Here is a 25,060-nt window from a genome sequence, read left to right as displayed (position 1 = left end):
AGGTCTGGTTCAGTCTCCTATGGGGTCACTGCTCCTTCTGCTGGGTCCCGATGCGCACACTACTTTGTGTGTGCCCTCCAAGAGTGGAGTTTCTGTTTCCCCCAGTCCTGTCGAAGTCCTGCAATCAAATCCTGCTAGCCTTCAACGTCTGATTCTCTAAGAATTTCTCCTCCCATTGCCGGACTGCCAGGTTGGGAAGCCTGACGTGGGGCTCAGAACCTTCACTCCAGTGGGTGGACTTCTGTGGTAATAAGTGTTCTCCAGTCTGTGAGTCACCCACCCAGAAGTTATGGGAGTTGATTTTATTGTGATTGTGCCCCTCCTACTGTCTCACTGTGGCTTCTCCTTTGTCTTGGATGTGGGGTATCTTCTTTGGTGAGTTCCAGTGTCTTCCTGTCGATGATTGTTCAGCAGTTAGTTGTGATTCCAGTGCTCTCTGCTCTCGCAAGAGGGAGTGAGAGCACGTCCTTCTACTCCGCCATCTTGAGCCAATCCTCACGTCTGGCTTTTCATTTGTAAGGTACCTTTTCTCTTTCTGTACATGCTGCCTGGTTACTGTTATTTCTAAAATGCAACTCAGACACTTATCTACCCAGAGACACTCAGCGACTCCACACCTCTTGACTTCTTGCTTTCAGGCATCTCCACAACCTGTTCCCAAAGTACTTTTCCAACTTTATCTGCCGCTACCCCCCTTCATGAACTTCTGCTCCAGGAAAACGAATCTGTTCCTGTGTTTATAAAACACGCTTTGGTAATGTAAAACCTTTGCTAGAGTGATGGATGACATCTCTTCATCACTCTTGAAGTTTTAGTTACCATACAGAGTCCCCCCTGTTCTTTGAGGTCTTTCTGGTCACTCAGGCAGGAATGCTGTGTTCCTTCTCAGAACCTCTGTTGTGCAGGTCACTTGTGGTTTTTGCAGGCAGCTGTGAGGACCTTGGTAGGATATTTAGGAACATGCCCTTGTTAGCCTAATGGGATCTTTGCTCCTGATGTCAAAGGCCAGCTCTTTTCCACCTCTGCATCTCCTGCAGGACCTGAGAGCCTCCAGTGAAGTGGAGTGCCTCATTCACTGGGTATATTAAAGATATTCATGCATGTGATATTAATACAGGGAAATTCAATAACCTATTCTGATGTAGCTTTTTTTTTTCCAATTTCCCTTTGTGTTTATATTGCTTTGCTCTTATAAGATTTTGTGAAAATGAATGCATTACTGAAAAACTGCCCATTCTCTTGTTTAAGTATAACGGCCACTTAGTAACAAATTTGCAAGTGGAAAAATGGGTCTTAAACTTTTGGTGAGGACTAGGGGCATTGTTCTGGGGGAGGAGTGCCCCTTCCTTGCCTTTGGGTGGGTTGGCCTTTGGCAGGTGGCTGAAGAGTTTATGGAAGGGTGTTGGACATAGGGGGAGGGGGAGGGAGTTGAGAAGGAGAGAAGCAGTGAACAGAGCCTGGGCCATTGGTTTCAGGTAGAACAAGTGGGCCAAAAACCTGCACTAAGCCGACTTCTAGGAAATCTGGGTCCCTTGATCACTTAAACATTGTGTAAATTACCCCCCGGACATGGGCAGAGCTTTGTTATCCAAAACACTTGAAATTAGTTGTGATCTTAAAGTAATTACAGTGCTGAGTCTCGGCACAGGTCAGTAGTGAATTCCCTCCAATTACATAGTGGGGCAGAGATAGGAAAGAAATTTTATCTCAGAATAATCCTCCTTTCCAAAGATTTCCATAGCACTTTTTTCCCTTCAGTGAAGGAAGTGATTTGTTTTAAATAGCATATTCTTGTTCAAATTTCCCTATGTAGGTACAGAAAACTTATTCTTCCAAAACTTTCCCTGGCCTTCCCTCTAGTGAAAGTGTAAAGTAGTGTGGGGAGAAGGACTTAGGAGCCCTGAGTTGGAATCCTGCCTCAGTTCTTTGCTAGCTTTGTAACCTTGATCAATTTATTTCTCTAAACATCAGATTCTGTGTCTCTGAAATGGGAATGATAATAAGACTATAGGGTTGTTAAAGGTTGAATGCAGTCATAGTCATCATTATTTTATGGGATTGGTGGAGGGCTGATGGGAGAAGGACAAAAAATAGTACAATAAGCTTAACTTCTTACAGGTAATTGAGAGAGAAATTATAGCAGCAATGTTGGCTTGAGTGAAGGCTGTGTTCTAAGTGATTCTGTGTTCCTTAAGGGAAATTATTTCCACTGTTTAATTCTTCGCAGAATAACGGGACCACTGAGCATCAGGTGGAATCTTTCATAAGGAAAAAACTGGAGTCGCTGTTAAAAGAATCTCAAATTCGAGACAAGGAAGATCCTGATAGTTTCACAGTGAGGGCACTACTGAAGGCCACGCATGAAGGCTTAAATGCACACCTGAAACAGGTATACATTTCCCTCTTGTACTTGTCCTTCAACAGGAAAAAGAAAGCACCTCATGCTTTGTTTCTGATCATTTGTCATTTGTGGAAGGCTTCTCCAGTTTCTTCCATTTCTATCCTCATATTGCTGGAAAATTGAGAATCTCCTCCTGCAAAATGGAGAGAAATAGTGAATAATGGATTAAAGTGCATGGGTGGGTGTAGAAATGATTCGTGTACTCCTTCACTGGGACCCTCAGGACAAAGCCCAGTGCCCCTGCATTCACCTTCCCCACTTGTGCTCAGGTGAGGGTGGGACTCATTCTGGCGGCCTCCATGCCCTGTTGATCACACCTTCTGAATGTGTGTGTCTGTCCACTTCTTCTCCACGGCTGTGTCCTAATTCAGGCCAATGTTAACTCTCACTTAGACTTCTCTTGCCCTCTTTAAATCTAACCTTCACTCTGAAATCAGCATGATGTTTTAAAAATGCAAATCTGATCATGTCACTCCACTGTTCAAAATTTTTCAGTGGCTTCCTATTATGCTTAGGATAAATTACAAACTAACTGGGCTTTCAAGGCACTACATAATTCCATCCTTGCCGACCTCTCCTGTCTCAGATCTCCCCATTTTCCCTGTCACACCACCACCCACGATGTCACACCAGCCACAGCCATCTAAATGCCATGGTCTTCCTCACGTTCCATTTCCTCTGCCTGGAACACTCCATTTCCACATCTACTCTGGCTAACTCCTACTTAGGCTTTTAAATTCCAGCATCAATGTGGTATTCTAAATGAGTCCTGCGTTGACCCCTAGGTTAGGTTAGCTATCCCTTTTATATTGTTGATGGTAGCCTGTTATATCTTCTTTTTCAAGAAGTTTTTTTTTTTTTCCTATTCATTTGAATTATTTGTTCAATATCTGTCTTCTCAACTAGACTGTAGATTCTATGAAGGCAGGAACCATGTCAGTCTTGATAACCATTGTTTTCCTGACTTGTATAGGGCCTGGGACTTAGTATGACCTTCATATATAGTTGCTGAGTGAATGAATGGTTTGGGCTCTGGCTGAGGTTTTTATTCTGCATTCTAATAAAAATATCATAAATGGGCAAGGAAGAGGGATAGTGGGTTTACTGATGTTATCATGGCAGGACATTGAGGGCATGTATTCTGGACCAGAGGAGATCCATGTGGTCACTGGCTTAGCTGATAGCAGCGTCCCCTGCTACTCTCGCCTATCATCCAGGGCTCAGAGCTCCCCAGGCAGAGGGAAGATCATCACTTTTGGATCTGAGCCAACCACTCAGCTTTGGTGGTAACTTTCTAGACTCTACAGAAGTCCAGCCATTCAAACGCCGGGCTGTTCCTCAGGTCTGTTTAGTTTCCAAACACAGAAAACCTAATTCAAAATGGCTTAAATAATGAAGAAAGGTGTTGGGTTAGGTAAGTGGCAAGTTCATTTGCAGAGTGGCCTTCAAGGTGGGCTTAGTTCAGAGGCTCAGCAGGGTCATCAAAGACCTGTCTTTCTGTTCTACCTACCACGTGATTAGCTTCATCCCATGTCGGTTCCCCTCTCCTGGTGGTTGCAGGGTGACTGCCAACAGGCCCCTGAGCTATGTGTTTCTTGGTCCAAGTCCAGAGAGAGTGAGACAGTGTATGTGCCTCATCCAACAAACCAGAGTTTGTGCTGAGCGCTGGTTGGGCATCTTAGCTCATGTGCCCACCCCTGAGTTGATCCCCGTGGTGGCCTTGCATATGTGTCCTTCTTGGAACAGTAATCTGGCAAGGGCGTAGGATACCATTGGCTTGCTGATGCCAATGAGAACTTACCCCTGGAATTGGCACCAAGGTCTGCCCCTCTGAAAATGCATTCTGCCCCTGCATGCTGGAGGGGCAGAATGGCATGTTGGGAGACAACCAAAATGTCAGTTACAGCATTACTGCCCTTACAGTTTATCATACAATTTTGAATTTTCTTGAACATTTCTATAAATACCAGTAAGCCTCTCCCTTTCCTCCCTGACCCTCGAGCCTCTTAGTTTAAACCACACAAATGTCTGTAAAATCACATTCGGTTAACCCAGCTTGATTTCTGCTTCTTCTTCCCTGGTGAACTCTCTTTGGCTAATCTGGGCCAGTCACTTCCCCTTATGCTTTTGGAGAAGTCTTTGCTCCATCCTAGATCATTCCAACTGGAAAGACAACATCAGGTCTTGGGGATTTTTGCAGAAACAAATCAAGCCCATCTTTCTTTTTATGGAAGAGATCCTAATGGTAATTTCCCCATCAGGTAAGATGGTAAGGGACTTCAAATTTCAGAGATGTAGTAGGACAAAACTCATCCTCCTTTTTCTTATTTTTTACTCTCCCTTAAATCTGGGTGACTGCAAGAACGTATCAGACTTGCAGAAAGTAAATGGAGCCTGCAACTTTAATAAACTGGACTACGAAGTGTTACGGTTTTTAACCCTGCTGTTGTGTTAGTTTTAAAGTATGGTTTTGGTTCAGTGGCAAGCAAAGACAAGTTACTGTTGAGACAAGTCCATCTGCGTCAGATACATATGCACGTGTAGAGCCGAGGTTGAGAATGTGCTGTGGGGTTCAGGACAGCTCGTCACTTCACCTCCCTTCCCTCCTGGATCGTCACTCAGCAGTGCAGTCCTGTGTGCTACTGGTGCCAGCTTTTTCCTGGAGATCCCCGAAGTAAAATAAAAATGAAATTCTCATCCTTCACGCTGGAAGAACTTAGTAGAAGGATGCCTGCCTTCTTTAGAGTTCTGAATTCACTTCTTTGTTGACATCCCAGCTACAGCCATCTGGGTAGCCTTAATTATTCCTTCCATGAACTTTTGCACCTCTGCTGCTGTCCCTCTCCCTCCCGTCTCTCGTTTATACCACTACCATAGCGATATTTCAGAAACATGCATCTGATCACATCACTCTCCTATTTTAAACCATTCAAATGCTCTTCATAGTTTGGAGGATAAAGCTCAAATTGAAAGCTATAGCCCAAAAGATCCTTTCTCCATCATCTGACCCCAGCTCTGATTTGTCCACTAATGTGTGTGTGTACAGTACAAATACACAACCCAACCCCTGCCTTTCTTTGTTTCCTGGAAGGTGCCATGTTCCTGGCACTTGGCCTTTGTGTTTGCTTTTTTCTTGGCCACGGCACACTTCCTCTTCCTCACTTCATGTAGATAATGTCTACCTATCTTCTGGCTTCAGCTTTCGTAACATGTCCCTTTAGAAGTCCTCCTTGATCCTCAAGTCTAGGTAGATGGCCTTCCCGTGTCCTCAGGCAGTACCCTGAACTTTCCCCGTCATAGTCTTATTATAGTGTGCTATGATCATTTGTCTCCATCATAAGAGTGCAAGCCCAGGGAAGACAGAGTCTACATCTCTCTTGCTTGCTGTCTCCCTTGTATTCATGTCGAGTTCCTAGCACAGTGTTTGATCCATAGATTCAATGAAAGATGCAGTGCTGATGCTCAAGGAGAGGTCAAATTGGGGAGAGATATCTGTGTGCATTCCTCTGGTACATAAAGAAGGAGTGTAGAGTGGGGGAGGGGGAGAAAGCCAGAGAGGAGACAGAACTACACAGAACCCCTGTTTTATCACCAACTAGCTTTGTAACTTTGGGCATATTATCTAACTTCACTATACTTCTGTTTTTCTTATCTGCAAAACTAGGATTTTAATTATACTTATCTCCAGGGATGGTTGTATATGTTAAGTGAGAATATATGTAATACACTTAGCATAATCCTTGGGGCATAGCAGGTGCCTATTAAAATGGATGACCTTGTACCTCAACTTGCCTGGGGCAACCTCGCTTTATACCTATTGTCCCAGCGTAATTATTAAAGGTGCCCCATTTCACTCTTTTTTTAAAAAATAAATTTATTTATTTTATTTATTTATTTTTGGCTGCGTTGGGTCTTTGTTGCTGCTAGCGGACTTTCTCTAGTTGGCGGTGAGCGGGGGCTACTCTTCTTCATTGCGATGTGCAGGCTTCTCATTACAGTGGCTTCTCTTGTTGCGGAGCACGGGCTCTAGGTGCGCGGGCTTCAGTAGTTGTGGCTCATGGGCTCTAGAGCGCAGGCTCAGTAGTTGTGGCGCATGGGCTTAGTTGCTCCACGGCATGTGGGATCTTCCCAGACCAGGGCTCGAACCTGTGTCCCCTGCATTGGCAGGCAGATTCTTAACGACTGCGCCACCAGGGAAGCCCCCATTTCACTCTTAAGAGTCCTGTTTTGGACAATAGATGACACGGTCTCCCTACTAATAGATCAGCTACTAGAACTGGAGAGGAACTCAGAGGTTAATTGGTCCATTCCTCCCCCATGTCACAGATAAGAGGACTGAGGTCAAGAGGTGGGTGTTTGCCCCAGAGGAGCAAGTCTTTAGCACAGGGTGGGTGCTGGAATCTCCTATGTTTTGCTTCACCTATTAATCCCTCTCCTTCCATCTGATTCTGAGTCCCAGGGTATTTCTTATGTGTTCAGCTTCTGTTTCCCATCAATGTATTGATGTATATAATTTCCTGCTTAGACTTAAATCCATCAGAAAGACTCTCATTCACCTTAAAACACCCTTTCAATTCTCTGTTCTTCAGACTGAATAAGCCTAGTTCTGTAAAACTTTTCTAATAGGTTAAAAATAATATTTTAAATCACCTTAAAAAAAAAAAAAAGAGATGGGGGACCTGTGGCTACATGGTGGCAGAACTGGGTCTCCTAACTTGAAGAGCAGTGTTACTTCTATGACCATATCTTACTACTTTCTTAATTCTAGGGATTTTGAATAGTTAATGATCAGCTTTAATTGATCTGCAAAGGCAGTCAATATATATAAACCAGTCAACTAAAATTACCCTGTAAACCTGCCACCCACCCTCCTCCAGTATTTTCTGAACTGCCTTTTCCCCAACCCAGTTCTCACTGTTCCCCCTCCCCATCCCGCATTGCATCTTTGATTAGTTTCTATGGATATATGTAGATGCCCTCCCTGACCTTTTGATTTTGGGTGGTTTTGCTCACCTACATTTATTCCATTTATGAGATTATCTCTGTTCAGCTGAAAGTCCTGGGAGGGCGGGGCCTATTGGTCTCCTCTTACATCATGTAATTAGCAGTGAATCACCTAATACATATTTTTAGGGATGACAATTGGAAAAGAGTCTAAACCCTTTTAGCAGAGTGGTCCTTCTGTCCCCTAGAGTAAAGAGATCTCTAGCCTGGAAAATTAATTCTCATGAGGAGGAATTCAGAATCTACAATACATCTTTCCTGTGCTCACCACAGAGGGAGTGATTTTAATGAACAGATAAGCTCTGTTGCAGTTTACTTAAAGAAAAACAATCTTATTGCCTCATAGATATACTTGGATTTTATTTATTTTTAATGCTTCCAAATTCTAAATAGTAATTAAGTGATCAGTCTGATTAGTTTTTTTTAGTCAACTGAATTGGCTGTTAATGACTTGTGGCCATTTTTCAAAATTAAATCTACTTTTAACTGAAGATGCTTTATTCCCCCTCAGGGCATTCAAAAGACTACATCCTGTGCTGTAGAGAGCCTTGTGAACAGGCATTAGAGAGGCCTGCACGCCTGGGCATTACTGAGAGGTCCTTGACCCCAGCTTTGGGGAGCTGTTGGCAGCTGCCGTCTCCTGGTGGTGCCCAGGTCTCTCTGTGTAGCGTCCCCCCTGTCTCAAGGCAGACACAGCCACCTTCAGGGAAGTGGAGGTTAGAGCAGGACCTGCTGGCTGCCCACCTGGAGATGGAAGGAGAGAGGGACTCCATGCCCTTCCACCAGAACTAAGGAAAAAACAAAAGCAAAGAAGAAAAATAGTCATGTTATGCTTTATTTACTCAGCATCCAGATGTGAAGGAAAGTGGAAAGAAAACACATGGACGATCCCTCATGACCAACTTCGGAAAACATAAGGTACGAATTAAGAAAGATAAGTGTGCATAATTCAGGTAATTTAAAGAGTCTAGAAGGTGACAGGAGACTATCATCATGACCGTGGAATAACTGCAGATTTCTCAAAGAGGACCCCAGAAAAGGAAGAAGTTGATAATTAAACTATTTTAAAATTTAAGAACTTCTGTTCATCAGAAGTATCAAAGAGCAAATAGCATACTGGGAAAGAATATTTTCAATATTCTATACAAGTCCACAAAGGATTTCTTTCCTGAATATATAAAGAATTCCTATAAATCAATTAAAAAGGCACACTAATTTTAAAAAAACAAGCAAAAGACTTAAGTGAACTTCACAACAGAAGATATCCAAGTGGCTAATATGGAAAAGGTTCTCCCCCTTATCAGTCCTCTGGGAAATGCAAACTAAAATGATGATGAGATTCCATGTATACCCACCACAAACAGCAAACATAAAGAGATTGACAACACCATGTGTTAGTGAGGATGCTGGGCAACTTGAACTCTCATCAACTGCTAATGGGAACCTGCCTTTGTGCAGCTACTTCCACACACTGTTTCCCAGTACCAACTAAAGCCGCTCTATGAACCATGTCTTATCAGTTCCATTGTTAGGTGTGTGTCATGAGACTGAAACAACGATATTTACAGGGGCATTAGTTGCAGTAGTACAAACGGGAGACAGTTCAAACGTCCATCAGCATTAGAAAGAATAAAAATTGTGGCGTATTCACATAAGGGAATATTTATCAGCAATGAGAATGACAAAATTACAACTACATGCAATAGTGTGATCTTTGTAAACATGACATTGAGCAAAAGAAGCCAGACCCAAGAGAGTACATACAGTTTGAGTCCATTTATATGAAGCTCAAAAACAGGCAAAAAAAAATCTATGGGATAAAAGTCAGGATAGTAGTTACCTTTGGGGAGAAGGTGATGACCAAACGGGAGAATCTGAAGGCTCTGGGGCAGATAATATTCCATTTCCTCATTTGGGTGGTTTCACTTTGTGGAAAGCCATCATGCTGTACACTTATGATTCTTGTGCTTTTCTAAGTGTATGCTTTACCTTCAATAAAAAGGTAAAACATGTTAAACAGGAAGTCAATTATTGGGTGATGAACTTTATGCATGAGGTTTCTCCAAGCCCATTTCTTGTACTTTAATGAGTGTTGTATCTGGAATTTCCTGCCCCATCAATAGGATAATTTATTAAAAGTTTGGACAAAATAGTCAAACTGAAAACAACCAAAATGTTGTCCCATAAAGACTGCTTAAGTAAATCATGATTCACACAATGGACAATTATGCAGCCATTAAAAGATGATCACTCTGACGAGCTCAACATGCAAAACATTAAATAAAAAAGTAACATGAAAAACTGATTATGTCGTATGTTAACTGTGATAAGATGTGTCAAAACTGTATGTAAAGAAAATATATCATCACTTCTCCAAATATCTATCGTTGGCGATTCATTACTTATTTCTACTTTCTGCATTTTATATTTTAAAATGAACCTGGGAAAGACAGATTTATTATTGTAACACCTCAAATTGCTGACTATATGCAGAATTGGAGAATATTTCATTTCTTGATGACAACCACTCATTTAAATTAAAATTATTTTCCAAAGTAAAGCTTTTAGGGAGTACCTTTGCTACTATAGAATTAGAATTTATTATGTCTCAAGTCATAAGAGTGAATGTTTACAAGACTATTTTTAGGTTATTTAAATAAGTATTAATAGTATTTTAAATTGAAAGTTAATATTATGTAGTTTACAGAATGACTTTCCATGTCATCTCATTTAATCATCACAAAAATAATAATCCTTTAAAACAGATGTTTTTGTCCTACCCTTTAAAAAAGCACAATAGGAAGCTTGAGAGATTAGCCAATTTATCAGCTTGGTGAGAGGCCAATCTGGAACATGAGATCATCAGATGCCTGGGTCCACGCCATGTGCACTGAGGTTCTCAAGGCATAAATAAGACGTAAAAATGTTCTAGACTAAATTGGCGCCTCACTGTCAGTGCAGTAGAGTTGAATGTGTTTATGCCAACAGTGTAGTTTGATTTTTTTTATTTGTTGAGAATGAGAAAATCTGGAAGTTGATTTGGTTCCATGGTAATGTGGGGATGGAGTCCCTTTCCTTTTCTAAGCCATGTTCCCAAAATGTCCAGGGCACTCTGTCTAAAAGTCTTACCTTTGTTTGTAGAAGCTGTAATTTTGGTGGCAAGTTTTTCTGCAATTACTAGGGCCCCTCCCCATCATTTGTACTGTTGAGGTGTGTGTTGCCAAATATTAGGGTTATCTCCAATGTGGTGGGGCTGAAAGTGCATCATTCCTAAGAGGTTTTATGTCTAACAGCTAATCTGTCCAAAGACACCAGGTTAGTCCTACAGTCTTTCAGCCTGACTCCTGTAGGTAACAATTTTCATTCTGCTCTAGAAATTAAAATGGGTCAAAGTCTCAAATGAACAGTTTGATTTAGATGGGTTTTTGAGTGCATACTGAACAAAAGCAGGAGTGGTAGTTATTCATTTAAAAATTACTACTTGTCTTTTTTATCAAATCTGCCTTTTATAAGTAAGTCAAAAGGAATAGTGAGCTTCCTATATAAGAGGACACTTTATCCCTTATAATCGTTTAAATAGATATTACAACTTTAACCCTACGCCTCGTGGAGACCTTCAATGCATGACTAATAGTCTTAAGACCTACATTTAATGTGGCTTAGAAGTCAATGTGAGAGCATGAAACCCTCAGTTTTGCCTTGATATTTTAAGATAATTTTGGCCACAGACATGCTTATTATTGATGGTGAGGCAAGCTGCAATATTTGGTCAGTTGTTTTTCTCCAAGTAATTGTCCTTGTGTGTGTGTGTGTGTCTATTTTAAAGCTCATTTCTCCGTATGTCGTAGATGTACCTGATGCGCTGAGTTTGTGTTAAGTGAACTCTTGATTTTTCCGGCAGAAAACCACAAAATCACGGTCTAAATCTTATAGTGCTGATGAGGAGGAGGACACACAGCAGAATCCTGGCAAGGAGACCGGCCAGCTGTACAGGTGAGAAAGCTCTCCATGTTTCTTGCTCAGGCTCCTGGGGCCTCTCCATCCACATCAGCTTGGCTGTTTTACTTGTACGTGTCTAGGAAATCAGATTGCAAGGTAAAGAGCTCTGCAGTGGGACATGTGAAGATCAACAGGATGTGAGATTATAAAACATGTAGGGGACTTGAGCTGCCTGGCACACAGTGAGCTCTTAATAAATGCTGGCTGTAGCAGTCGTCAGGTAAAAGATATCTTCAGGGAAGAGAGAGGGACCTCATGAACTAGTACAGAGGGGCTCTCACAGGAGACTGAAGGAGAAGATAGATGACAAGAACATGTTAAGAGTCAGGGATCTGAAACCAGCCAGACTTCAAACTCTTGTTCCTCCAACTTTAAGACGGGGCAAGTTAGGCTCCTCATTTGTATCTATTTCTTAGGGTCATTGTAAGGATTAAAGGAATTAAGCTGTTTAGCTTGATGAGCCCTACTCCAATTAACTAAGTGCTCAAAAATTTTAGCTGCTGTTTTCTTTATTATTGCCAGTAGAATTTGGGATGAGTAAAATGGCCATAATTTTAGAACCCAAATTGTGACACATGATTTGATACAGGATTTTCTGGCAAATTATGTATACAGTAAGTCTCACAAAGGAATGTAAATTATATCCTTCATAGATAGATAGATATACAAACACGTGCACATGTACACACACACCCCTCTGTGACTTTATCAAAAGACTGAAACTAAACGAAATTGGAGGCATAGAGGTCCTATAGGAATGAATCACATTTAGTGTTCAATTAAATTTTATATTTGAGCTTCACTCCAACAGAATGTCCATACATAAAATAGTAACTAATTAGTGAGGGCAAAGGAGATGTGCATGGTTCCTACCCTTAGGGTACAGAAAATTCAATATGTAGTTACAGTAAAGGATATAAGAGAAATAGAATTACCTTCCAGGAGACCTCTGCTGTGAATGTTCTCAAATATAAGTTTGAGAAAGGCTTGACTCTGAATCATATAGCCAGGGAAGCTATCACGTGAAATCACGTTGCATGCGCTCTTAAGTCAATTAGAGATTTCCCCTTAATAGCTATCGAGGCTCAAGCATCGATGACGGTGTCGTTTTGGGACTTCAGTAAACTAATTCAATTTTAAATAAGGATTAAAAAGAGCTAACTTTATACAGAAGTTCTCTGTGTTATGGAGTGTCCTGGGAGTTTTACTTGTCATTTCTAGGCATTACCTCCCTCACATTGATTTATAATCATTTGCTTTCACAAAACCAGATTTTTACCAATGGCTAGAGAATTTCCTAATTACATGGTAAAGGAGGAACATGGACTCTTCTTCCCATTGGTTTTTATACCTGTCTATGTGCGTGTCTTCTTTCTTGGCAAAATGAGTTGTTGACACATTTTGGCCTTAATTCTTTTGTTGAATGTATATAAGTATCATTACAGTAAGAATTTTTGTCTGATTTGTTCACTATTTTATCTCCAATAGATGCTCAATAAATATTCACTGAGTGAATAAATCTATATCATCACTATCTAATTCCAGAACATTTTCATCACACCAAAAAGAAACTCTACCATTAGCAGCGACTTTCCATCTCTCTGTCCCCCAGTCTCTGGTACCAACTAATCTACTTTTTGTCTCTATAGATTTGCCTTTTCTGGACATTACATATAAATGGAATCCTACAATATTTGGCCTTTTTTGTCTGGCTTCTTTCACTTAGTATAATATTTCCAAGATTCATCCATGTTGTAGAATGTATCAGTACTTCATTCCTTTTTATTGTTGAATAATATTCCATTGTATGAATATATTGCATTTCATTTATCTATTCATTAGCTGAAGGATATTTAGGTTGTTTTCACTTTCCAGCTATTATGAATAATACTGCTATGAACATTCATTTCTAAATTTTTATGTGGACATAGGTTTTTATTTCTCTTGGGTATATACTTAAAAGTGGAATTCCTGAGTCACATGGTAACTTTAATTTTTTGAGGAACTGCCGAACTATGTTGGCAAAGCAGTTGTACCATTTAAAATTCCCCAGCAATATATGAGCATTCCAGTTTCTCCTCATCCTTGCCAACACTCATTATTGCCTGCCTTTTTGGTTATAGCCAACCTAGTAGATATGCAGTGGTATCTCACTGTAGTTTGGTTTGCATTTCCTTAATGAGTAATTCTTTCCATGTTCTTATTGGCCATTTGTGTATCTCCTTTGGTGGGGATTGAAGTTTTTAATGATTATATGTTTTCCTAGAAGAGAAAAGTGTGTCTGTGAGGGGAATGTGATAATCTATGGAGAATTTTACTGTGGCAAAGAGTAAGTAGCAGAATTTGTACAGTTGTAGAGCAGATCCTAGGAGTGGTTTATGGGATACAGACGTACAGAGAGAGTAAGTAATGGATGTTTGTCTTAAGAAGTTGAAGAATATAGAAAAAGCATAAAGAAGAAAACAAAAATCACTGTAATTATACCTCTAGAAGATAATGACTATGGAAAGTTTGGTGTATTTATCTTTAGGTACAGGATTCTTGTGACTGACAGTACAGTATCCCTACTGCTTTTTAGTCCAGGTTCTCCTTCTGACAAAGCAGAGTGATTCCCTGCTAAACTCTGGTTTACTCCATAGTTGGGTAATGGTGGCAATCAAGCCCTTCACAATAGAACTCACAAATTCAGGAGAAGAGACTGTGAATAAAGTCTGGCTGAGCGGTGAAAAAAGCCACATGAGTACGGTGTTGTGGTGGAGAGAATGCTGAACTAAAAATCACACTTGGTTTCTAATCCTGGCTCCATCAGGAGCAAGTAGGGAAGGTGGAGTAACCAAAAGCCCAAACCTCTTCCAGCTCTAAAATGTCATGAGTCCTGGGTGTGTATTTTACAGGTTGGGCCGCCGAAGGAAAACCATGAAGCTCTGTCGAGAGCTCTCTGATTTGGTTGTGTACACAAACTCCGTGGCAGCCCAGGACATTGTGGATGATGGTAAGGCCTGAGTGTTTCTTCTTCTGGATACACACTCCTGACCTTTCTTTGTCAATTGTTAATTAAACTTTTGTTAATCGGATCATCAGCACACATTTCTGGAACTGTGTAGAATCCAGCTTGAGTGTCAGGAAACTGATTGCTGGTACAATGCTTAGCTTACAGGGAGGGCTCTACTGATTACTTTGCCTAATTGGCTAGAGGTCAGAGAAATTTCCAACAGGGCAGAGGAAGACTTTATTATTATTAAAAAGACAAATGTATCAGAGCAAGGTCTTCCCAGTCTTCAAACTATGGAGACTTGACCTAGTTTGATGGCCAGATCACAGATGGCTGTTCCAAGTGTGAATGACTAGAAGAAAGAGGAAATTAATTGACAAATACAACATCTTGAAACGCCCTGTATTTTCTCATTGAAAATTTTGACCTTGATGAAAATAATTTAATCCACAGATTGCAATTTTAACAAGAGCAGAAATTTCAGAAGCATTGACTCTTTCACAGTTTCTTACCCATCAGTTGCCGTATGTGGAGTTGAGAAATTCTAGTTACAATTGTTCTTACCCTGAGTTTCCTGCTAGCTGCTCTTTCTCTTTATCCTCTTCCTTTCTCACTTGTATTTTGTTCAGTTAATGGGTGTTTATGAAAATAAACTGTGGTCATGTGGGTTTTCAATCTAATTGTAATTTTAGTGGAAGAGAAATGTACGTCAGAATCTCCCATTTTCTCGTGTCTCAGTGAAGGGAAAACAACATTGTGCTGAGTCTTATGTCCTCACAACCTCCAGGATTCTTTCCTCAGATCTTTCTTTTTTTCCCCCCATTCCACAAGTGTATCTTTTTCTATCTGCAGATTTTCTTCCCTTTGGTGTTGATTCCTTCTTTAGATGGTGACAATTATTAAAAAAAAATTAATTTCATATGTGAGAACATGAGAACCTGTACGATTCTCAGCAAGTGAACATCACATTCTTTTCTTTTTCCAGATTCTTTTCCATTATAAGTTATTACAAGGTATTGAATTTAGTTCCCTGTGCTACACAGTAGGACCTTGTTCTTTATTTTATATATAGTAATGCGTATATATTAATCCCAAACTCCTAATTTATCCCTCCCCTTTCCTCTTTTGTAACCATAGGTTTGTTTTCTATATCTGTGAGTCTATTTCTGTTTTGTAAATAAGTTCATTTGTGTCATATTTTAGATCCCACACGTAAGTGATATCATATGATATTTGTCTTTCTCTGTCTGACTTTGCTATATGATAATCTCCAGGTCCATCCATGTTGCTGCAAATGGCATTATTTCATTCTTTTTTATGGTTGAGTAATATTCCATTGTATATAAGTATCACATCTTCTTTATACATTCCTCTGTTAATGGGCATTTAGGTTGCTTCCATGTTTTGGCTATTGTAAATAGTGCTGCGGTGAACACTGGGGTGTGTGTATCTTTTCGAATTAGAGCTTTCATCTTTTCTGGATATGTGCTCAGGAGTGGGATTGCAGGATCATATGGTAACTCTATTTTTAGTTTTTTAAGGAACCTCCATACTGTTCTCCATAGTGGCTCCACCAATTTACATTCCCACCAACAGTGTAGGAGGGCTCCCTTTTCTCCACACCCTCTCCAGCATTTATTATCTGTAGACTTTTTGAGATGACTGTTCTGACCAGTGTGAGGTGGTACCTGAACATCACATTCTTATAGTATCTGCCCACAGCTAGAAAATAAACTCAGGAAGTATTTTAATGGAGTTAAAGGTATATTTGGTTCATAGAAATATAATTTCTACTACATGCCTTAGGTAATCATAATCCTATTAGCTTAATGGAAAATAATATTGAGGACTATTTAGTTCCTGAACTTTATCTGGTTTTGTCTTTTGTGTGTGTGTGTGTGTTAGCCGCAAAATAAGCAATAGATAATGAATGCATGGCTCATCCTAATGCAAAGCAACTCAACTCTATTAATATACTAATTGACATGTACCTAATTAGCAAGGTCATCTTACTGATAATGTGGTGTGCGTAATTTATGTAGAGAGACAGAGAAAATAGTGGTACTAATTTTAGTGCTACTCCATCTGAATGTGGTTTGTCAAAAAGACTATATTTTCTCTTATCATGTTCAAAGTATTCCTCATCAAAATCTACACATATGATCATTTTTAGTATGCTTGAGATATGTAAACTATGCTAAGTTATGTCAGTAAGCTATTGATATATTTGATAAGGAAAGAGTCTATATGAGGGAAATCATCAGATTAAACACTGTAATCCTCTAATTTCTTTGCCTCCCACTTGTGTTTATGACTGTTCCACGTTGTAGAGTGTAGTTGCTAGTCATTTGGCCAGTGTTTAATAACTAAGGGTGTACAACCCTAAGGACAACAAGGGCCCTGGGAGACTGTGCATGAATAAACATGCAGAGTCTGGATACAGTTCAGGCCCAGTAAGATTATAATTCACCTCCTTTGTTTCATGGGCCATGTCCCTCAGTCTGGGTTCAGAGCACACGTTGGAATGAGAATGAGACTCTGGGCAAGTTTGGATCTTTATCTAGGCTGGTCTATTCCAACAGGTCCAGATGACATGGGCTGGTCATTTTGGGGCTGGGGTATGGATGTCTGGTGAAGGGGTGGGATGGGTGGGAGCATTTTAGATGTGGTACAAAAGATAGTACTGGGAGAAAAGGGTAAGATATTAAATAATTGGAGGTTCACTCCATCATGACCCCCTAACTTGTAGCTTCGTTGGTCCTGGATTAACCCTGTCTGATGATGATCCAAGCAGAAACTTTAATATAGGCTTCCTGTTTTTTAACCTCCCTTTACTTTTCCATGATTTATAAATCTGGCTAGGTGGATGACTGTTCTTGTTTCTGAAACTTTTGTTTCTTTATAATGTTCTTTTGAATTCTTTTTCCATTATTATTCCTTCCTCCCAAATAGGTTTTGACTGGTTTCATAATTCTTTTCAAAGTAACTTTAAAACCCAATTTTCCTGTTTTGGAATTGGTCTTTTCCCTTTATTTTCTTCAACTCTGAATGCTGTCACTTAATGTGTTTCATATGTATGCTTTTTAGATGAATGCCTTCAATGAATGTCTCCCTTTTATCAGGAATGAGTTACAAAGATAGTTTTATTTATCCATAGGTGTCTTGATCTCTGGCAAAGCTATTCTGTTTGAATCATGCACCTAGAAAATAGTTTTCCTGTCTGTTCTCTTCATACTAGTCACATAGACATGAAGTAGTCAGATGATTGAATTCTTGGGAGAATGTGGGATCCAGATATAGGCAGTTATCTGAGCAAGATGCACAGCTCTGATCTGAGATGGCAAGAGTCCCGAGAGTGGAACTTTATAGACCTTTCTTGCTCAGGAGCTGCGCCTGCTCTGGTTGAATTCACTCTTTTGCTCTGCCTTTTATTATGGGTGTAATCCGACATCATTATAAGATCTTTTATGAGTGGTGTTTTCTTTGCAGCAGTTCTCACGTTTCTGTTTTCTTTGTTAAAAACTTCTAGGAACCACAGGAAATGTGTTATCATTCAGTGAAACAAGAGCACATCAGGTGGTTCAGCAGAAATCTGAGCAGTTCATGATTTATAATCAGAAGCAGCTCACGAGGATTTATCCCTCCGCCTACCGCATCGATTCCAGTAACTTCAACCCTCTGCCCTACTGGAACGCAGGTTGCCAGCTAGGTGTGTATGCCTCGGGGAGGAGCGGTTCTCCGTGTGTCTTGACTCCATGCTGCCGTCTTGCCTAATTCTCTTAAACTTTGAACTTGCACAGTGGCATTGAACTACCAGTCTGAAGGGCGAATGATGCAGTTAAATCGAGCCAAATTCAAGACAAATGGCAATTGCGGCTATGTCCTCAAACCCCAGCAGATGTGCAAAGGTGTGTGTTAATTTCATAGTCACGGCTCTGAACGCAGGAGACCTCTATTGAAGGAGCTCTGTGGAAAGTGTGATGCCTCTGTTTTGCAACATGATTTTTAAAAAAGAGATAAATTCGGTATTGAAATGTAAATAAAGAAGTCTTGTCACAACCGTTTAATATTTGGGTAGCGTGATGTTTAGAATGTTCCTTGTGATGTTATGCACTTAAAGAGGGACATGGATAATAGCAGTGGATTGTCACCTGAAATCCAGTGGTCCAGCATGATATTCACTGAATGCTTTCAGAAACTCTCTAAGGGAGTATGAGTCTGAGACCTGCTGGCAAGATTGTAATAACACCTGAAACAATTTTATCAAGCCCTTTTTAGTCAGTTTATTCCAATTACAAGACAGTGCTAACACCAACAACAAAAAAAGGTAATGGAATGTTAGATCAAAAACACTTCCTTTTGGTTCTGCTCACTAAACTTCTTTTTAAAATTTCCAAGTTGGATTTTTAACAGTTCAGGTAAAAAACTGTTGACAGATGTGTCTTCAGAATTTTGTGCTTTGCGTGTTTTCTTGCTATGCTGTTTACTTAATTTCAGGTCTTCTTTCTGTTTATTATATTCACTCTATACCTGCAATAGTTTAGGATAGAAAATTATGTGAATCTGACAACTGCTCCCCTTCTCTATACTACGGACATTGAAATAAAATGTTCCTCTTACCCCCTGCCTTGGTTGATAATTGCATCACAGACACTTGTTTTAAATGGGTCCAATCTTCTGGCCTTTGGGAGCATAGATTCTAACAAAAAAACACAGCTATGGAAATGCCAGCTGGCATTGCCTTCAGGCAAAAGCCACGCTGATAGTTATGTGATAATTTCTTTGCTTTAAGAAACACTATAGTAATCCAGCATCTATTGTTTCTTTGTTCTGCAAGCTTAAGGTATGTGGGTGTGTGTGTGTATTTCTCCATGCCACCAAACCTAGATTTTTAACCTCTGCTTTACTGGGCTTAGGTACTTTCAACCCTTTCTCTGGCGATCCACTTCCTGCCAACCCTAAGAAGCAGTTCATCCTGAAAGTGATTAGCGGACAGCAACTCCCCAAACCTCCAGATTCCATGTTTGGAGACCGAGGCGAGGTAAGCTGTATACGACCAAGTGGTTAACTATGTGATTTATTTTATTGTGTTTACATTTCATCTGAAATGTCTTAAGGGTTCTGTGTGTATGTGTGTTTGTAAATGAGCACTGACCTCAGCTCATCAGATATTAACTGACTTATTGGCAAAGCACACACAGTTCTTTCTGGAGTGCAGTGCATCATCTATTTCGGAGGCATGAGTGCAATGCAATTCAGTTCACGATTCAAGACTGACACTGGCAATGCTGAACTGAGATGCAAGGAGCAATTTCGTTATTAATAGACACGTTGCCTAGGAGAACATCCTAACCTTCCGTCCGCCTTCCTCATCCACTGTGACCCTCACCTCTGCTGCACATCGACCCCCTGCTCCCTGGCCACAGGCTGGCTCTTGCCTTGCTGCACTTCTGTTGCGTGATTGTAAAATGTCTCCCTCTGTGACCACAGCCTCCGCTCTTTCCAGAGCTTTCATTCCGTTATCCCCACTCCACCTGCTCTTGGCCTCCTTGGCCTCCATTTTCTCCCTGCCTGTCAGCCCCTCCTCTGTTCATGTCCATCCTCTCAGGAGTGGTCCCTCACTTCAGGCTCTTTGCCACTCCCACCTGTTAAACTATCCTTTCTGGATCCTGAATGTCGATGGTGAAACCAAGCAGCTCTGCAGTGGTCCCACCATCAACTCGGTCTCAGATCTCCACCGACCCACACGTAGTGCTGCACTGCCATCCCAACTCCCCCCTGATCAGTCCTCTATCCTGTTCTCCACGGTGGCTATTTTCAACCTCGTCTCTCCTCAAACGTTCGTTCTCATCACTTTCTCCAGCAGATGGCCCCATGTCCTCCCTCTCAGAAAGTAGGAGCTTCAGGTGGGACCATGTCTTCCATCTGCATTGCCTTCAGCCTAATCCAGGCCACCATCATCTCTTGGCAGTTCTGCTGCAGTAGCCTCCCAGCTCACTGGCCTCCCTGCTTCCAAGTCTGTTCTCTCAGCAGCAAGAATAATTATTTTGGTAGTATCAGAAAGTTTATCCTTACTTCCTCTTCTTTCCATTTTTCTTTATTGTCTGCAAAAAGGAAGACTCACTTCCTATATTTTCCCCCAAACTTTTTATTTTGAAAGATTTCAAACCTCAGGAAAGTTGCAAGAATAATAAAATGAACACCATATCTCCAGCACCTAGATTCACCAGTTAACTCATTAAATTGTATTACTTTTGCCTTATCTTCCTTTCATGTGTAAATGTGTGCATAAATATACATATACACATACATATGTACTTATCCACATGAAAGGGAGAAATAAAGCAAATATAACAAAATTTAATTATATATATGTGTGTATATATATATGCATTTTCTTTTCTTTGGAGAGTCATTTGAGCGTAAGTTAACATCATGACCCCAATCCCTAAATACTTCAACATTTGTCTCTTAAGAACAAGAAGGTTATCCTGTATAACCGCAATACAGTTGTTATACCCATGACATTTAATATCGGTACAATAATATATTTTTTTCTATTTTATTTTAGTTTTTTAGACCATCAGAACTTTATTCATTTTTTAAAATTTTATTTTAAAGCAATTTTTATTTTTACAGGTTACTGTCCATTTACAGTTATTACAAAATATTGGCTGTATTTCCCACGTTGTACAATACATCCTGGAGCCTATCTTATACCCAATAGTTTGTTGGTACACTAATGTTATCTAATATAAAATCTATATTCAATTTTCCCCCATTGTCCCCAAATTGTTCTTACATTTTCTTTTTTTCTTTTTAGATTCAGAATCCAGTTAAGGATCACACATTGCTTTTAGTTGTCATTTCTCTTTGGTCTTTTAAAATATAAAACAGTTCTCCAGCTTTTGTTTTCATTATATTGATATTTTTAAAAATGTCCAAGCCAGTTGTGTCCAGAGTGTCCTTCAGTTTGGATTACCTGATTGTTTGTTCATGATTAGAATCAGACTAAACATATTTGGCAGGAATACTACATGGGCAATGTGTATCCTTCTCAGTGTATCATATCAGGGGCCACATTCTGTCAGTTTATCCCAGGATTGATAATGTTACTTGGATAAGGAGGTTTCTTCCGGGTGTTTTTCACTGCATCGGTATTTCTTTATCTTTGTAATACATAGTCTGTGGGGTTAGAGTAATCATTTAAATGTATGAGGATTATCTTTCTTTTATAATTAAAATAAAATCCAACCTCCTTATTGTGGTTTATGAGGTTCTCTGTCAGGAGATTTTAACTCTTTTTTGAGCCATAGAACCCATTGGTATCTGTTGAGGCCTTTGGACCCCTTCTCAGAATAATGTTTTTAAATGCGTAAAATAAAATAGATAAAGGTACACAGGACAAATTATATTGATATTCACTTATCAGTATATTAAAAACAAACTGTGACATACAAATATGTGTGCAATAAGTAGCAGGATCTAGAGGGGGCTTGAATAACTATTAGAATTTTGAAGTCGTGATAAGTATGGGTGATACACGGAGATTTCTGCAACAACTATAATGTGACTTGAAAAAATCTGTGATTTCTGCCAGGCGCAAAATTACAGTACTAATACTCTACTATTTGTGCTTTAGTCATAGGCTAATGAAAATACAGTTTCTCCCCCCTCTAGTCCCCCTGAATTCTCAGCCTGTGATCTCTCACGTTGTTCATATCTCTGAGAATGAAATAATAATTTTTCTTGCTCCTAATCAGAAAATTGATTGTCATCTTTAATTTTCACCTTTTCTTTGCTCTCCACATCTACTCAATTAGCATCTCTTGGACATTCTACCTCCCAAATCTCTCCCTAATCTTGCTACCACTAGCCAGTTCCATTCTCCCGGCATGTCACCAGCATGATGAAGCGGACACTGTTATCTTAGGTTTACAGATGAGGAAACTGAAGCACAGACAGTTACACGACTTGCCAAAGTCCAGCACAGGAACCAAGTGTTGAAGCAGGAAGTTGTTCTTCAAGCCTGTGACTTCTTAAATTCCTTAATTTAGACTTAAATTAAGCCTCTTAAATTCCTTAAAATTAAGGAATTTAATTTTATTTTCCTTAGTCATATGTATTAGCTGCCCCCAAATCCAAGACTCCCAATGGTACAGTTTTACCACAGTGTTCTATTCTAAGGAAAAACTTCTAGCATCAAAGAATTAATGGAAAACGAGTAAACTTTAGCTGTGATTTGTTTAGTAAACAAAAAGTGTGTCTATCCACCTAATTGTCTCAAAATGTTTTTCTATCGTACCTCTAGCTCATATTCCTTGAAGCTCCCTCCATAGCTGTATTCTCCTTACTCTCCAAGCTCCTAAAAATATGTTTTCCCAGACTTCATAATTCCCTCCTTTCTGGGTTCCTTAGGATTTTATTCCTTCATTGCTACTTATCCAGTACTGGCACTACAAAGGAGAGCTTACAGATGACAAACAAAGCAGGATCCCTCTCCCAGAGGGCAGGGGGTATGGGGGAGGTAAAGGTGAGGAGGAGGGGCACTAAACACTCATATTTTTCTTTTGATTACCTTTTCATCTTTTTATTTTTAAATACTTTTAAATTTACGTCATAGTATACAATTGATTTAACTACATTAAAGTGCACCAATCAAATGTGGATAACTTGATTAATTATTATGTAAGCAGATCAAGGTAGAACATATCTAGAACCCCCAGAAGGCTTCTATCCACCCTCCCAGTCAATATCTACTCCCAGTCCTCCCCTCCCCCCATCAAATACCAGTCCCTGTCAAAACAGATTCATTTAGTCTGTGCTCAAACTTTATGTAAATGGACTCTGACGGTATACACTCTTTCGTGTCTGGCTCGTTCTACATTATGGCTATGTAGCACAACTTTGTTATTTTTTCATTGCTGTGTAGTATTCATTAAATGGATATTCCACAGTTTATCCATCTTACTCATAATGGACATTTAGGTTGTTTCCAGTGTGTGACTATTACGAATTCACCTGCTCTGAGCATTTCTGCCTAGATAGAAGCTCTCATTTCTGTTGGGTATATACCTTCAACTGGAGTTGAAGGTTCATCGGGTTAAGTTTTTGTAGCATTAGTAGATATTGGCAAATAACAATGTAATCTTTTTTAAATTCCTGCTTCATAGTTGACTCTGTTGAATCTGGTACAATTTCTCTTTCTTAGTAAGCACCTAAATAAATGGGTTGCTGTTGATATGTGATATTTTGGCCAATATTCTTAAATTAACATGTGTAGAAATTTATCAGTTGTAGTAATACTTTCTTTATTTATATAGATCATTGATCCTTTTGTAGAAGTTGAAATTATCGGATTGCCAGTAGATTGTTGTAAAGATCAAACTCGTGTGGTAGATGACAATGGTAAGATTATAATCTCTGTTCACTTTTAATAAGGATGCTCTAGAAATAGAGTTTGCACTAAAAAAGAGAATTTTTCTACATGGAAGAGAGACAAATTTCTAAAATCTGTAACTGCCATCTGAGTTTTGTTAAGATTTTTCAACACATAAAACTAAGTAAATATGGGATTGATGCATGGTATATTTTGATGGATGTTGTAATCTAGGCTCTCAAGAATTCTGCTTTTGAAGCAAATGGTTTTTTCTAGTGAAATGAATGATATTTTAAAGATCTGGGTTAAAACTTCATGTAGGAAAATGACTCGTTATATTTTTATATTGTTTTCATGACATGAGTTGCCTCAAAGTTCTCATTTGTGAAGCCCACGTCCTAATGATTTCTCATTTTTTTCTGGAGCATGTACAACTGTAAAGGCAAGTGCAGCATGCTCTGGCAAGTTTACTTCTTGAATATGTACTTGTGGTGCATGGGCAGCCTTCTTCTTCTGTTTTGGCCATCATGTAAAGAAAACTTCCTTTACTCAAGCCTCATGTCTTTTTCATAGTAATCTTCTAAGGTTGTATTTATTCATACATATGACAAACATTATTGCATGCCTGTTTTTCTCAATCTCTAGTCCTTAATACTGTAAAAAATCTAAACCCCAATCCTCAAAACGTTTGGGAAATTAGAGGTTCCTAGAGAGACCTTAAGAGGAGTTTAAGGAAAGGAATTTGAGGGTTCAAGAGTAGCACAAACCTGTTACTTAGGAAATAACATGCTTAAAATAAGCAAACTTCCCATACTGCATTTTCCTACCAATGCTCAATGTATTTTTTTTGGTCTCAGAAATAATTGAGATGTCATCACTAAGTCAACAAAAAGTATCTCTTCTCTTGTTCAGGAGGGACATCTCAATGATTTTCAGTCCATAATTATTTCATTAGCTAAGGGGTTAGGGTTAAGTGGCTGATGCCTCCTGAACGCATACATTTAATAACATGAATTTTCATTTTTAGAAAAGAAAAACAAACTTATAGAGTACTTGAATTTTTATCAGTTTAATTATTTTATCTGAGAGAATTTTACCAAGAAATAAACGTGGTTTTGCCTTTTAGAATTTGAGTTGAATTATATGTCTTTCCTATTTATTTTCAGTAGCTATGAAGCTATGTCATCTTTCATGTATTAAGGTCTTGCTTCATGAGAAGCCACTGGAAATCACCAGTGCCTCGTCTCCTTTGGCTCTGTCACTAGTTGTATGATGTTAGGCATGT

The 25,060-nt window shown here is 39.5% G+C and overlaps 1 protein-coding gene across 1 annotated transcript in view; it reads left to right on the top strand.

Annotated features, from left to right (window-relative positions):
• The window catches only part of PLCH1 (phospholipase C eta 1), a 227,094-nt gene that overhangs the window by 193,682 nt on the left and 8,352 nt on the right, over positions 1-25,060 (top strand). Inside the window, exons 12-19 of the mRNA XM_068547370.1 lie at positions 2,228-2,389; positions 8,252-8,323; positions 11,307-11,398; positions 14,299-14,396; positions 17,926-18,105; positions 18,197-18,304; positions 19,313-19,437; positions 23,720-23,804. Coding sequence (XP_068403471.1) covers positions 2,228-2,389; positions 8,252-8,323; positions 11,307-11,398; positions 14,299-14,396; positions 17,926-18,105; positions 18,197-18,304; positions 19,313-19,437; positions 23,720-23,804 — 922 coding nt within the window. The remainder of the gene's footprint in view (positions 1-2,227; positions 2,390-8,251; positions 8,324-11,306; positions 11,399-14,298; positions 14,397-17,925; positions 18,106-18,196; positions 18,305-19,312; positions 19,438-23,719; positions 23,805-25,060) is intronic.

The sequence above is a fragment of the Eschrichtius robustus genome, chromosome 6, assembly GCF_028021215.1.
Source record: "Eschrichtius robustus isolate mEscRob2 chromosome 6, mEscRob2.pri, whole genome shotgun sequence".
Taxonomy (NCBI): Eukaryota; Metazoa; Chordata; class Mammalia; order Artiodactyla; family Eschrichtiidae; genus Eschrichtius; species Eschrichtius robustus.
The sequence above is the reverse complement of the archived record's forward strand: the minus strand, read 5'-3'. Positions and strand labels throughout refer to the sequence as shown.